Source organism: Tachyglossus aculeatus, chromosome 2 (assembly GCF_015852505.1).
Source record: "Tachyglossus aculeatus isolate mTacAcu1 chromosome 2, mTacAcu1.pri, whole genome shotgun sequence".
Taxonomy (NCBI): domain Eukaryota; kingdom Metazoa; phylum Chordata; class Mammalia; order Monotremata; family Tachyglossidae; genus Tachyglossus; species Tachyglossus aculeatus.
In genome coordinates, this window is record NC_052067.1 from 162,353,076 (window position 1) to 162,369,333 (window position 16,258).

Here is a 16,258-nt window from a genome sequence, read left to right on the forward strand (position 1 = left end):
CAGTAAAATGGGGACTGAGACCGTGAGCCCCATGTGGGACAGGGTCTGTATCCACCCCAATTTGCTTGTATCCACCCCAGTGCTTACTACAGTACCTGGCACATAGTAAGTGTTTAACAAATACCAAAATTATTATTACTATTAGTTGCCAATGACTGTGCCAAATGCTGGGATACTGCCAGGATAATCCGATGCTATACGGTCCCTGAAGGGAGGGCAGATATTTTATGTCCTACTTGAGAGGTGAGGAAACTGAGACCTAGAGAGGTTAAGAGAGTTGGCGCAGGTCACAGAGCAGCTCAGTGGAGGAGCCGATCCTAGAATCTGGGATTCAGAGGCCATGCCACACACAGACGAGAACTAAGTGGCTGAGAAAAAGCTTTAATCACGGACACTGCATTCATTCATTGATTCAACTGTAGTTGTTGAGCGCTTACTGTGTGCAGAGCACTGTACTAAGCGCTTATAATAATGATGGCATTTGTTAAGCACTTACTATGTGCAAAGCACTGGTCTAAGTGCTGGGGAGGATACAAGGTGATCAGGTTGTCCCATGTGGGGCTCACAGTCTTCATCCCCATTTTACAGATGAGGTAACTGAGGCACAGAGAAGCTAAGTGACTTGCCCAAAGTCACACAGCTGACAAGCGGCAGAGCGGGGATTTGAACTAATGATCTCTGGCTCCCAAGCCCGTGCTCTTTCCACTGAGCCGTGCTGCATTCCTTTGCTGACAACTATGGCAGGGTGGAGGACTTCTCAAGAAAGACTGGTTTTTTTCCCCACCATTTCAGCTGTACTGGAATTCCCTGCATGCCAGATGGGAGCAGAACACTGAATGAGGAGTTAAGGAAAGCAGAAATGGAGAAAAAAGCAAGAGTCGCCCTTGGGAAGCTAACTAGGAAAGAAGATATAATGATAATGATGGCATTTGTTAAGCGCTTGCTTCCTTCTCCAGCCCAGCCCGCACCCTCCGCTCCTCCGCCGCTAATCTCCTCACCGTACCTCGCTCTCGCCTGTCCCGCCATCGACCCCCGGGCCTGGAATGCCCTCCCTCTGCCCATCCGCCAAGCTAGCTCTCTTCCTCCCTTCAAGGCCCTGCTGAGAGCTCACCTCCTCCAGGAGGCCTTCCCAGACTGAGCCCCTTCCTTCCTCTCCCCCTCGTCCCCCTCTCCACCCCCCCATCTTACCTCCTTCCCTTCCCCACAACACCTGTATATATGTATATATGTTTGTACATATTTATTACTCTATTTATTTATTTATTTTACTTGTACATATCTATTCTATTTATTTTATTTTGTTAGTATGTTTGGTTTTGTTCTGTCTCCCCTTTTAGACTGTAAACCCACTGTTGGGTAGGGACTGTCTCTATATATTGCCAATTTGTACTTCCCAAGCGCTTAGTACAGTGCTCTGCACATAGTAAGCGCTCAATAAATATGATTGATGATGATGCATGAAGCACTGTTCTAAGTGCTGGGGTAGATACAAGCTAATCATTCGGACCCAATCCCTGTCCCTTATGAGGCTAACAGTCTGAATCCTCATTTTACAGATGAAGTAACTGAGGCCCAGAGAAGTACAGCGAGTTGCCCAAGGTCACTCAGCAGATAAGTGGTGGTGCCGGAATTAGGATCTGGGTCCTTTGGCCTGTGCTGTATCCACTAGGCCAAAACTATGGTGGATAAAAGGGACTGTCTGCAGAACTGTGACCAGCGATTAGCAAATCTACCTGCCCCTTGCGGTCAACAAACAAGCTATTTCCCCTCAGCTTCAGGTCTGATGAAACCCAAAGTGGAATGGTCCAGAACAGCTCAGGACCGGGTTTGGCCATTCCACAGTCCTGCGGTGGTGTGGTGCCGAAAGAGAGGTGATCCCTGCCCCCATCGCCGCCCTTGTCACTCCACCAACATCACACTGCACAAGCACCGTAACGGAAGGACTTCACACGTGGTATCTGTCCAAAGAGCCATTCTCCACTGCCGCCATGCCCTTCCTGCACCACTGCTATGGACACCCATTCATTCATTCATTCAATCGTGTTTACTGAGTGCTTACTGTGTGCAGAGCACTGTACTAAGCGCTTGGAAAGTACAATTCGGCAACAAATAGAGACAACCCCTTCCCAACAATCCCTAGTTAACAATTTCCTAGTTAGCTTCCCAAAAGAGACAATTCCTTCCTGCCGCCCTATCATAGCAGCTCTTGGAGCCCTCCTCCACCAGACTGCCTTCCGGGGATCCTGCTGTGGACCTCCTCCGTGTCACCGAGGACCCTCCATCCTATGCCACCCCCTGCCGCCCCAGTGGATGGAGAGAAGCAGCTGCAGCCTGGTGCCACCACTGCCCAAAACCCGGGGAAGGGTGGGCAGCTACCACTGGAGTGCTCACTATGGCCATCATCATCATCATCATCATCAATCGTATTTATTGAGCACTTACTGTGTGCAGAGCACTGTACTAAGCGCTTGGGAAATACAAATTGGCAACATATAGAGACAGTCCCTACCCAGCAGTGGGCTCACAGTCTAAAAGGGGGAGACAGAGAACAAGACCAAACATACTAACAAAATAAAATAAATAGAATAGATATGTACAAGTAAAATAAATAAATAAATAAAAAGAGTAATAAATATGTACAAACATATATACATATATACAGAAGCTGTGGGGAAGGGAAGGAGGTAAGATGGGGGGATGGAGAGGGGGGCAAGGGGGAGAGCGGGACCGTGGATTCTGAGCCACGGGAGCCCCAAACTCTGCTTTAGCAGCCTCCAGGCTGTCTTACTTCTGTTTCAACTTTCCTTACATGTCTGTCTCCAGGCTCTCCTCCCCATTTATATGCTTAGTTTGTGAGTCCCCGGAGACCCAGGGGAGAAGCAGCACGGCTTTGTGGAAAGAGCATGGGTTTGGGAGTCACAGGACGTGAGTTCTAATCCCAGCTTCACCACTTGTCTGCTGTGAGACCTTGGGCAAGCCACTTAACTTTTCTGTGCCTCAGTTACGTCATCCGTAAAATGGGGTTTAAGACTGTGAGCCCCATGTGGGACAAACTGATTACCTTGTATCTCCACCAACACTTCAAACAGTGCTTGGCACACAGTAAGTGCTTAACAAATCCCAAATACCATAATTATTATTATTATTATTATTATTATCCAGGGATGGTGTCTAACTCCCATCTATGTATTCTTTCCCAGCACATAGTATGGTGCTCTGCCCACAGTAAGTACTTATATAAACATTATTACTACTATATTAGCCTCCTTGCTCTCCCCATTCCAGTCCACACTTCACTCTGCTTTCTGGGTCATTTTTCTACAAAAACATTCAGGACATATCACTCCGCTCCTCAAAAAAATCCAGTGGTAGCCCAACCACCTCTGCATCCAACAAAATCTCCTCCCCATTGGCTATAAATCACTCCACCACTTTGCCCCCTCCTACCTCACCTTGCTTCTCTCCTTCTACAACCCAGCCTGACACACTTCACTCCTCTGGTGCTACCCTCATTGTGCCTTGATCTCGCCTATATCACTGCGGACCCCTAGCCCACATCCTGCCTCTGGCCTGGAATGCCCTCCCTCCTCAAATCCGATAGACAATTCCTTAGTGCTTTGCACATAGTAAGTGCTTAATAAATGCCATTATTATTATTATTATTATTATTGTTGTTATTATTATCATATTATTATTATTCCTCTGCCCCCCTTCATAGCCTTATTGAAGGAACATTTCCTCCAAGAGGCCCTCCCAGGCTAAGCTCCACTTTCCCTCATCTCCCACTCCCTTCTGCATCACTCTTGTTCCCACTGCTCTTCCCCACCTCTAGCCCCACAGCACTTATGTACAGATCTGTAATTTATTTGAATTGATGTCTGCCTCTCCCCTTCTAGACTGTAAGCTCATCTTGGGCGGGAAATGTGACTATTGTTGTAATGTACTCTCCCAAGCGCTTAGTGCAGTGCTCTGCTCACAACAGGCGCTCAATAAATAAGAATGACTACTACTACTTCTGCTAGGGGCGGTGGCCCTACCCTGACATTTTCCCCTGATGGAACAGAATGGAAGATGTGGATACTTCCACCAAGCGGGTCCACAGCGGTCCCCAACGCCCCCGCTCCCCCTCAAAGATGACTCTTATGGCATGCATTGTACTCTTCCAAGCGCTTAGTACAGTGCTCGGCACTCCGTAAGTGCTCGCTCAATAAATACGATTTAATGAATGAATGAACCAACGTCAGAGGGGACGTGATACCTCGGGAGCCGGAGAGAGGAATGGCTTGATCTGGATGTTGGAGTCGTGGACCTTCAGGTCATGGTCTCCGAGCCCCCGCGTCACGCCGATGGTGGCCATCACCCGCGCCTGGGGACGGGAAAAAAACCACACAGCCCATCACGGACAGGGAACGCGCCCACCAACATTCTGATACTGTGCTCTCCCAATCGCTTAGTACAGTGCTCTGGACACAGGGCTCTGCATACAGAGAAGCAGCACGGCAGAGTGGAGAAGCTGCACGGTGTAATGGATACAGTGGGGGCCTGGGAATCAGGGGTCATGGGCTGTAATCCAGGAGCCCCCTCTTGTCCGCTGCGTGACCTTGGGCAAGTCACTTCACTTCTCTGAGCCTCAGTTACCTCATCTGTAAAATTACGATTGAGACTGTGAGCCCCATGTGGGACAGGGATTGTGTCCATCATCATCAATCATCATCAATCGTATTTATTGAGCGCTTACTATGTGCAGAGCACTGTACTAAGCGCTTGGGAAGTACAAATTGGCAACATATAGAGACAGTCCCTACCCAACAGTGGGCTCACAGTCTAAAAGGGGGAGACAGAGAACAAAACCAAACATACTAACAAAATAAAATAAATAGAATAGATATGTACAAGCAAAATAAATAAATAAATAGAGTAATAAATATGTACAAACATATATATATACATACATACAGGTGCTGTGGGGAAGGGAAGGAGGTAAGATGGGGGGATGGTCCAACCCCATTTGTTTATATTCACCCCAGCGTTTAGAACGGTACCTGGCACCAAGCAAGCGCTCAACAAATACCATTATTAGTGATGATGATAATAATAATGATAATTGTGGAATAACTGTGGTATTATGTGCCAAGCACCGTTCTAAGCGCTGGGGTAGATATAAGCTAATCAGGTTGGCCACAGTTCAGGTCCCACTGGGGGCTCACAGTGACTGGCACAGAGTAAGTGATTAACAAATACCATAAAAAAACAAAAACAAAAAAAAACACCGAGCTGGAAAGCCCCGAGAGTTACGGCCGAAGCGGCGCTAAGTGGGAATGACCCCACCCTCCTCTTCTCTCTCTGACTCAACCACTCCGGTTCCACCTCCCTCCCCCACCCAGAAGCCACGGGCAAAATGGGCTAGCCACGGATCTGGCTACTCTTCTTCTAACTTATCTCGGGAGTTACTGCACAAAGCTTTCAGACCTTCTTCACGTACAATCCCTCAAAGACGTGAAAAATAATCACCGGGCATACAAAATTCTCTGTGCCCCAGAAGGGAGAGCAAAATATTTCAAGCCTTCCAAACTCGAGGTACATAAGAACGCGAGTGAGCCCACCAAAAGCAGCTGCTTGAGTCTCCAGGTCTCTGAGTTGATCCTCCAGATATTGTGGGACAGAACCTGCTGGGATCGGGGATCGGAATTCTGCTATTCATCGTCAGGGAATTGCGAACGGCACTCTCTACAAGCTACTGTCACGTAGGAGGTGACTTTTTGTCTCCTTTTTGATACAAAGATCAAACTAGTATTTTTCGGCTGAACGCCGCTAAGGGCAGAAGGAAAGCTTGTTGTGGTAGGGAATGTGTCCATTATATTGTTATGTCATATTCTCCCAAGCGCTTAGTAAAGTGCTCTGCACCCAATACACACTCATTAAATATGATTGACTGATTGAAGGCAACATTAGGGACGGGCTGTCAGACAGGCCTGAACCGTGAACCCACCCACCCCAACAATTCCTCTCGCTATACGATTTTAGCCACAACCTCTGCTTGCAGAACACTTTCGAATTCCAAGTCTTAGTGACAGGGCGACCATGCTCCTTGGCCTTCCTCAGATCTGTTGTACTCTACTTTGTACTGTATTGCTCTCTGTTGTATCGTACTCTCCCAAGTGCTGAGTACAATGCTCTGCACACAGTAAGGACTCAATAAATGGGTCTGATTGATTGATTGATTGATCTCTCTCTTCCAAATCTGGGCTCTGAGCCCATGGACTTGACATTTTAAGGTGATTCGGATGCGGTCTGATTGCAATGAAGCCCCAAATAACGTCTTACAGGTCAGATGCAGATGGTGAAACAAGAGCAAAGTGAGCGGGCACGACTAAGTTTGTTACAAAACTCATCTTTAATCCACCCTCCTGCCAGCCAGCTAGCCAAGGTAGTCTGATTTATGACCTCTGTGATAGTCTTTCAAGCTGTCAAAACCATAAAATGAAGAGCTACTGAGTGGAAAATGGTAGACTGCCACAGACATCCTGGAATCCTGTATCCCTTCAGTTCGGGGAGCGGGAGGGCTGGGGTGGAGTGGGACCAGACCATAAGCTTACCTTCTTGCCTTCTCCATATATAAGGGGAAACTTCAAGTCATCGTCCTCGATGGTTTTGTATGCCCTGTAGGGGATAAATAACATGTTCTTAGAAAAAGTTTGCACTCAATTAGTAACCCACTGCCCCGCAGAAGAAGGTAGGATTCTTTTCCCCCTTTCTGGAGAGCTTGTCTTTTCAAACTGCCGATGATTTTCTCTATTTTTTTTTTTCCTCTCTCCAATTGGGCAGGTGGTTTTGGCAAAACACCATCACAAGGAATGAAAAGACAGATGAACTATAAAGATTCAGTATATCCCAACATCAAACTGCCTTTGCCCCGCCATTGCCAAGAGCTGAGGTAGAGTCCTGGGCACGGCATTCCATGAACTGCGCTCGGGTGCCAGAGAAGGGGACCTTTCCCACCTTATGGGCCCTTGGCCATGAGCCGCAACGTGTTGACGGGTGAGAAGGCTGAAGCGGTTCCCAGATTTAGTTCCTCCCTCCAGGAACAGCTTACAAGAAAGTCCGCTTGGTACCGTGGACAGTTTGGTGCAGGATATCTGCAGCCCACCTGACCTTGGCTGGGCTTGTGAAGGTCGATGGAAAATCCTTTGTTTCACAACAGCCTTCAAATGGCTCCTGGGCAGGATTGCCAGCTTATCCCACAGTTTACGCCTCCCCGCTCACCATCCAGATGATGCTTTTACACATCTGAATTGAGAAACGCTGGAACCGCAAAACAAGCTGTCTGGCCAACTGGGCCTGGGACAGAGGGAAAAACTCCTCCTGGGAGGAAAGGAGAGGTCTTTTTGGGGAGGACTCCGGAATTGGAGACGGACATATTACCTTGAACGTGCCCGATCTTGTCTGATCTAGGAAGCTAGGCAGGGATGGGCCTGGTTAGTATTTAGATGGGAGACCGCTTGGGAATGTCAGGAGCTGTAGGCTTTCCCCCTCTAGACTGTAAGCTTGCAATGGGCAAGGGACGTGTCTACCAACTTTGTTCTGTTGTATTCTCCCAAGTGCTTAGTACAGTGCTCTGCACACAGTAAGCACACAATAAATACGATCGATTGATTGACATAAGCAATGCCCACTCCTGCACGGTGAGCCAGTACCCGTCTAGGCCTGGATTCTATCCCTGGCAGCAGCCTGGAGGAAGTCTGAAGGAGCCATGTGCAGTTCCTGCCCCGGACATTGACCCTGATGTTTGTTGACGGACCATCCGTTGGCCAACACAACTTCCCTCCTCTACATCCTCAATTTCTCCTCTGGAAGCCCATTCTGGATTGTTCGTCCATGAACTTGTCCCAGGCCCTCTTCTGTCTGCTGGCACTTTTGGCCTGCACAACCTCCTGGCATCCTAAATTCTCAATGTTCAGCGTCAACCAATCATTTAATCAATCATTTTTATTGAGTGCTTACTGTGTGCAGATCACTGCACTAAGCATTTAGGGAGTACAATTCAATTCAGTATAATATAATAGTCATCCTGAACTCATGTTCAACCTACTGTTCAGTTCCTAATGGCTGTTTCTGCACAACATGTCTTGGATCCATCCCCTTCTTGTTTAACCAAACAGTTACCAGTGGGGTATAAATTCTGGTTACATCATCCTCATGGCTAGACTATCATCTCAGCCTCCCAGGTGGGCTACTTCACCCGCCCAAGATCACCTTTTTTAAAAAAACAAATATATGGTCTTTTTTAAGCCAGGCATGATTCACAAAGCGGTGACAGGTAAAGCATTGATTTGATGATACATTTGATCTGTTTGCTTTCAATCTCTTGTGACCCTTGTGCCCATATTGAACATACCCTATTACTTTAGGGGGAATGATATTTGCAGCGTAGTAGACAGAACATGGGCCTGGAGTCATAATGTCATGGGTTCTAATCCCGGGTCCTCCACTTGTTTGCTGTGTAACCTCGGACAAGTCACTTCACTTCTCTGGGCCTCAGCTCCCTCATCTGTAAAATGGGGATTGAGACTACAAGCACCACATGGGACAGGGTGCTCAATTTGCTTGCTTCCACCCCAGTGCTTACTACAGTACCTGGCACATATAACCGTTCAACAAATACCACAATTATTATTATTATTATTCAGCACCAATTCATGCACATATCCCTTTTGTCTTCATCTTCCTGTCTGTAAATGACTTCAGTGACGCTCTCCCTCTAGATTGTAAATTCCTTGAGGACAGGGATTGTGTCTATTGGACTCTCCCAAGCATTTATGTTGCTGATTTGTACTTCCCAAGCGCTTAGTACAGTGCTCAGCACACAGTAAACGTTCAATAAATACAACTGAATGAATGAAAGAATTTAAAACAGTGCTTTACATGTAATAGGCCCTCAAATTCTACTCTAGAGAAGCAGCGTGGCCTAGTTAATAGCACAGGCCTGGGAGTAAGAAGGACCTGGGTTCTAATCCTGGCTCTACCACTTGTCTGCTGTATGACCTTTGGCAAGTCACTTCATTTCTCTGTGCCTCAGTTCCCTCATCTGTAAAATGGTGATTACGGCTGTGAGCCCCATGTGGGACACGGACTGCATCCAATCCAATTTGCTCGTACCCTCCTCTCTCCCCGCACTTAGTACAGAGCCTGGAACACAGTAAGCACTTAACAAATACCATAATAATAATTATTACTATTACTCTTAGTATTACTGATTGGTATGGTTCAATAACCACTGAGAATCAAAGCAAATCCCTATCATTTTCAGAAGGACCAGGGTTCTAATCCCAGCTCAGCCGCTTGTCTGCTGTGTGACCTTGGGCAAGTCAGGTAACTTCTCTGTGCCTCAGTTCCCTCATCTGCAAAATGAGGATTAAGACTGTGAGCCCCATGTGGGAGAGGGGCTCCCCTGTGCTTAGAACAGTGCTTGGCACGTAGTAAGCACTTAATGAATACCATAATTATTATCATTCTCATCAATGGGGCTCCAAGGGAGGCAGCGCCTGTTCACTTCCAGGCACCATCATGGGCCTAGGGCTTGGGTATGCCCTCACACCAAGGGGCATCCGGCCAAGAGGCTGCTCTGCCTCTATTTGTATTCTCATCTCCCTCTCAAGATTGTAAGCTCACTGTGGGCAGGGAATGTGTCTGTTTATTGCTCTATTGTATTTTCCCAATTGCTTAGTACAATGCTCTGCACACAGAAAGCGCACAATAAATAGGATTGAATGAATGAATAGACTGGGAGCCACGAAGAGACTGGGATGGCTCTCATTATCTTGGATGTCTGCTCTGTGACCTTGGGCAAGTCACAATCAATCAATCAATCAATCGTATTTATTGAGCGCTTACTATGTGCAGAGCACTGTTCTAAGCGCTTGGGAAGTACAAATTGGCAACACATAGAGACAGTCGCTACCCAACAGTGGGCTCACAGTCTAAAAGGGGGAGACAGAGAACAGAACCAAACATACCAACAAAAGAAAATAAATAGGATAGAAATGTACAAGTAAGATAAATAAATAAATAAATAGAGTAATAAATATGTACAACCATATATACATATATACAGGTGCTGTGGGGAAGGGAAGGAGGTAAGATGGGGGGATGGAGAGGGGGACGAGGGGGAGAGGAAGGAAGGGGCTCAGTCTGGGAAGGCCTCCTGGAGGAGGTGAGCTCTCAGCAGGGCCTTGAAGGGAGGAAGAGAGCTAGCTTGGCGGAGGGGCAGAGGGAGGGCATTCCAGGCCCGGGGGATGACGTGGGCCGGGGGTCGATGGAGGGACAGGCGAGAGCGAGGTACAGTGAGGAGATTAGCGGTGGAGGAGCGGAGGTTGTGGGCTGGGCAGTAGAAGGAGAGAAGGGAGGTGAGGTAGGAGGGGGCGAGGTGATGGACAGCCTTGAAGCCCAGGGTGAGGAGTTTCTGCCTGATGCGCAGATTGATCAGTAGCCACTGGAGATTTTTGAGGAGGGGAGTGATATGCCCAGAGCGTTTCTGGACAAAGATAATCCGGGCAGCAGCATGAAGTATGGATTGAAGTGGAGAGAGACACGAGGATGGGAGATCAGAGAGAAGGCTGGTGCAGTAGTCCAGACGGGATAGGATGAGAGCTTGAATGAGCAGGGTAGCGGTTGGGATGGAGAGGAAAGGGCGGATCTTGGCAATGTTGCGGAGCTGAGACTGGCAGGTTTTGGTGACGGCTTGGATGTGAGGGGTGAATGAGAGAGCAGAGTCGAGGATGACACCAAGGTTGCGGGCTTGTGAGACGGGAAGGATGGTAGTGCCGTCAACAGAGATGGGAAAGTCAGGGAGAGGACAAGGTATGGGAGGGAAGACAAGGAGCTCAGTCTTCGACATGTTGAGCTTTAGGTGGCGGGCGGACATCCAGATGGAGATGTCCTGAAGGCAGGAGGAGATGCGAGCCTGGAGGCAGGGGGAGAGAGCAGGGGCAGAGATGTAGATCTGGGTGTCATCAGCGTAGAGATGATAGTTGAAGCCGTGGGAGTGAATGAGGTCACCAAGGGAGTGAGTGTAGATTGAGAACAGAAGGGGACCAAGTCACAACTTCTCTGGGCCTCAGTTACCTCATCTGTTAAATGGGGATAAAGTGTGAGCCCCATGTGGAGCAGGAACTGTGTCCAACCTGATTAATCTGTAGCATCCCCAGCATTTAGAATGCTTCATTTATTCAATTGCATTTATTTATTCATTCAATTGTATTTGAGCGCTTACTGTGTGCAGAGCACTGTACTAAGCGCTTGGAAAGTACAATTTGGCAACAGATAGGGACAGATAGGGCTGGCACATAGCGCTTAACAAGTTCCATAATAATTATTATCATTATAGAAAGTGGTAACAAACCCGCAATTATTCCTAAGAGCTCTCCAAGGTCGCCTGGGCTCATCCCTCAATTGATCGATTGACCTAAAATGCCTACCTCATCTGCCTTCTCCAATCCCCCTCCACTGAGCCTCTCCAAACCCCCGCATCCTGCTCCATCTGTGGGGGAGAGGGGTCTCTCTGGACCAGCTTTCCCTCCACCTGAAATGCCATCCTGGCCCACTTTTTTTTTCCCCTCAAAAGACTTACTGCTGTCCAGGCAGCCCGTAACCATGAAATTATGGAAATACAAGTTACTGGGAGGAAATTAATATCAGGCATGACTGGGGGAAGACTGCTTTCTTGTGAAGTAATTACGAAATTAAAATGTGATCTCTCCCCGGTGATTCCGGAAAGTCCACGGCTGAAGTCACAGGCACAACAATCCCACCGGCTTCCCCGCCGCCGCAGGGGTGCTCGGTCCGCCCCTCCTCCCCAATCGGAAATACTAACAAAGGAGACTTCGGGGGTACCGTTCCCTGACTTTGGGTTAGAAGTGGAATCCGGGAGGTAAAGGCTCAGGGCTCTAATTTCCCAATTACTCTCCATCACTCTTGGAGTCACGCTGTTAAGGAAGGCAGCTTATCTGAATGACTAATAACGCTAAGTTAATTAGACGCAGCGACATGTCCGGCAGATAAATTCCGGCCTAAAAGGGGGAGGCTGCCACTTTAAATACTGCCTTGGGATGGATGGAAAAGCTAATGAGGACTGTCAGTCGGGGCTGTCTTATTAGGTGGTCCCCTCTAGAGGATAGAGCCCGACTTTCTGTAACAGGGCTTCTGGGCTTGATTCAATAAATCAATTTATACGAAATACTGGCGCCGGCCCGGAGTCGCTTCATGAAGCTTTCTGTGGAATTTCTCAATCTGCTCTTCAGCTTGCCCCAATGTGGAGTCAAAGGACACCAAAAAGAGTAAAGACAGATTAGCTAGAGGCCACATCTGACTGGGGACTGGTTGAAGGGAGCTTCCTGGTTGTTTGCCCGTGGCCAGAGTCCTGGATGGCCGGTGGGAGTAAACAGGGCATCTTGGACTTAGCTGGGCAGGCTGCGGGCCAAGTGGCTTTTTCATCAGCTCCTAATAATAACAGTGATAATTGTGGTACTCGTTAAGCACTTGCTATGGGCCAGGCACTGTACTAAGCGCTGGGGTGGATACAAGCAAATCGGGTTGGACCCAGTCCCATAAGGGACTCACAGTCTTAATCCGCATTTTACAGATGAGTGAACTGAGGCCCAGAGAAGCTAAGTGACTCGCCCAAGGTCACACAGCAGACAAATGGAGGAGTCAGAATTAGAACCCATGACTTCCTGATTCCCAGGTCCATACTCTATCCACTAGGGCATGCTGCTTCTCTGGTACCCTCCTCCCTCCCGCGTGGGGACGTCGGGCAGAGAGCAGAGGAGCAGACCTCGCGGCCTCCCGGGGACCGGGCTGAGCGTTGGGAGGTGGGGAGAGGGGAGCAAGACTGAACCCACCCAGGGCGTGGCCGACTAGATGGTGTCGGCCTTCTGGCCGGCCCTGGGCTAGCTGCCCCTCTGCTTGCAAATTCCTGCCCACCAGAGACCTCGAACCCCACTGCTCCGACCCGAGCCTGCAAAGTGGACGTGGCAGGAGGAGAGAACCCCCTTTCTCCCGCTGCCGCTCTGCCCTCCCTGGCTTCGTGCCCGTCTTTGGACCCGGATGCTGGGCAGCCTGGGGACAGACAGTCCCTGCCCTTCACCGCCCCTGTCACCTCCTCTGGAGCTTTCGGATCCTCTCTTGGCTGCAGGGATAATAGTGACTCTGGGACTTGTTAAGTGCTTGCTATGGTGCCAAGTTCGGCATGGTTTAGTAGAATAATAATAATGGCATTTATTAAGCACTTACTATGTGCAAAGCACTGTTCTAAGCGCTGGGTGGATGCAAGGTAATCAGGTTGTCCCACGTGGGACTCACAGTCTTCATCCCCATTTTACAGATGAGGGAACTGAGGCTCAGAGAAGTGAAGTGACTTGCCCAAAGTCACACAGCTGACAAGTGGTGGGGCTGGGATTTGAACCCATGACCTCTGACTCCAAAGTCCGTGCTCTTTCCACTGAGCCACACTAGTAGAAGCAGCAAGGCTTAGTGGGGAGAGCATGTGCCTGGGAGTCAGAAGCACCTGGGTTCTAATCCTGACTTGGTCTCATGTCTGCTGTGTGACCTTGAGAACCCCCTTAACTTCTCTGTGCCCCTGTAAAATGTAGGCCAGGGACTGACAGTCTTAATCCCCATTTTACAGATGAGGTAACTGAGGCACAGAGGAAGTGAAGTGACTTGCCTAAGGTCACCCAGAAGGCAAGTGACAGAGCCGGGAATACTGCACACAGTAAGCGTTCAATAAATACGATAGACTGACTGACTCTCACCAGGACAGAGACATAAGGAGGATGGGAGCAAGCCTGGCTGAGCTCACATTCCTGCTACAATCCCGTGAAGTGCCCAATTTTCCTTATCCCAAACAGAACTATTCCATAGAGCTGTCTGTCTGAATAGGCCACCCACTAAACCACAGGGGCTTGTTTGGTTGCCCCAATTCCCAAGTGGAATCAAAACCATCCAGAATCTCTCTTGATCAGTTAATGGCATTTACTGAGCACTTACGGTGTACAGAGCACTGTAGAAAACACTTGGGAGAGGACACTATAAAAGAGCTGGCAGACACTTTCCCTGTCCACATGGAGCTTTCCCGTGATGCTAACTTTCTCCTTCATCCAACCCTCTTCTGGTTCATCTCTGGCGCTAAGCAGCTCTGGAGAACCTGATCTCGAACCACAGTGCGGACAGGCCGTGCCCTTTGACCTCCCTGACCCCTTCCCACCCCACACTGGGTGGACCAGCAGCCCAGAACAGCCCCCCGCCGGGATCAGAAGGAACCCTTCTGGTGAACACGGGGTCTGAGTGTCCAGGGCACTACCCTAGTTGTGAGAAACCCACCTTCCAACTCAGGAACACAGATGCCGGCTGGCCAGCCAGCCAAGTATAATAATGATAGCATTTATCATTATCATTCTCATCATTATCATTATCCCCTCCTCAAAAATCTCCAATGGCTACCAATCAATCTGCACATCGGGCAGAAACCCCTCACCCTGGGCTTCAAGGCTGTCCATCACCTCGCCCCCTCCTACCTCACCTCCCTTCTCTCCTTCTCCAGCCCAGCCCGCACCCTCTGCTCCTCTGCCGCTAATCTCCTCACCGTACCTCGTTCCTGCCTGTCCCGCCATCGACCCCCGGCCCACGTCCTTCCCCTGGCCCGGAATGCCCTGCTCCCTCTGCCCATCCGCCAAGCTAGCTCTCTTCCTCCCTTCAAGGCCCTACTGAGAGCTCACCTCCTCCAGGAGGACTTCCCATTCTGAGCCCCTTCCTTCCTCTCCCCCTCGTCCCCCTCTCCATCCCCCCATCTTACCTCCTTCCCTTCCCCACAGCACCTGTATATATGTATATATGTTTGTACATATTTATTACTCTGTTTATTTATTTTACTTGTACATATCTATTCTATTTATTTCATTTTGTTAGTATGTTTGGTTTTGTTCTCTGTCTCCCCCTTTTAGACTGTGAGCCCACTGTTGGGTAGGGACTGTCTCTATATGTTGCTAATTTGTACTTCCCAAGCGCTTAGTACAGTGCTCTGCACACAGTAAGTGCTCAATAAATACGATTAATTGATTGATTGATTATTAAGCGCTTACTATGTGCAAAGCACTGTTCTAAGCACTGGGGAGGTTAACAAGGTGATCAGGTTGTCCCACGGGGGGCTCACAGTCTTCACCCCCATTTTACAGATGAGGTAATTGAGGCCCAGAGAAGTGAAGTGACTTGCCCAAAGTCACACAGCTGATAAGTGGTGGAGCTGGGATTCGAACCCATGACCTCTGACTCCAAAGCCCAGGCTCTTTCCACTGAAATGGCTCGGAGGCTGGTTCAGCAGAAGAAAGGGCTTCAGTGTGGCCTACTGGTTAGGGCATGGGAGTCAGGAGGACCTGGGTTCTAATCCCAGCTCCGCCTCCTGTCTGCTGTGCCACCTTGGGAAAGACACTTCACTTATCTGGACCTCAATCAATCATATATACTGAGCGCTTATTTTGTCCCAGTCACCTCATCCTTAAAATGGGGATTAAGACCAGGGTCCCCGTTGCGGGACTTTTTTTTTTAATGGTATGTCTTAAGCACTTACTATGTGTACAGTGCTTACACTGTACTAAGCACTGGGGTGGACACAAGTAAATCGGGATGGACACAGTCCTTGTCCCACGTGGGGCTCACAATCTCAATCCCCATTTTACAGATGAGCTACCCGAGGCCCAGAGAAGTGAAGTGACTTGCTCAAGGTCACACAGCAGACAAGTGGTGGGGCCGGGATTAGAACCCATGACCTTCTAACTCCCAGGCCCGAGCTCTATGTGCCACCCGGTTTGTTCGAATCCACCCCAGCGCTTAATACAGTGCCTGGCACATTATTATTATTATTCTTACTTTGGGATAGAGTGCTAGCTACAGAGAGCCTCCTACAACTGAACAAAGGGAGCAGAGGGGATGGGGGCCTGGATTGAGAGCCCCCCCTTAAGAACAAGGGCTGTACATCCAGCACCAGGCAGGGAAAGACTGGGGCTGGGGAGGGAGGTGAGGATGGGAGGCAGGAGAGCAGAAGACAGACGTGCATTTTAGCAGAAAGAGCACAGGACAGGGACACAGAGGACCTGGATTCTCATTCCAGCTCTGCCACCTATCCGCTGTGTGACCTTGGGTAAGTCACTTCACTTCTGTGTGCCTCACCCACAAAATGGGAATTCAATACCTGTTCTCCCTCCTATTT

General features: G+C 49.0%; 1 protein-coding gene across 1 annotated transcript in view; it reads right to left on the reverse strand.

The window, feature by feature from the left end:
* PPM1H (protein phosphatase, Mg2+/Mn2+ dependent 1H) overlaps positions 1-16,258 on the reverse strand; it is a 285,325-nt gene that overhangs the window by 15,431 nt on the left and 253,636 nt on the right. Inside the window, exons 8-9 of the mRNA XM_038770302.1 lie at positions 6,597-6,660; positions 4,259-4,366 (exon numbers count right to left, since the gene is read on the reverse strand). Of these exons, the coding sequence (XP_038626230.1) occupies positions 4,259-4,366; positions 6,597-6,660 (172 nt within the window). The remainder of the gene's footprint in view (positions 1-4,258; positions 4,367-6,596; positions 6,661-16,258) is intronic.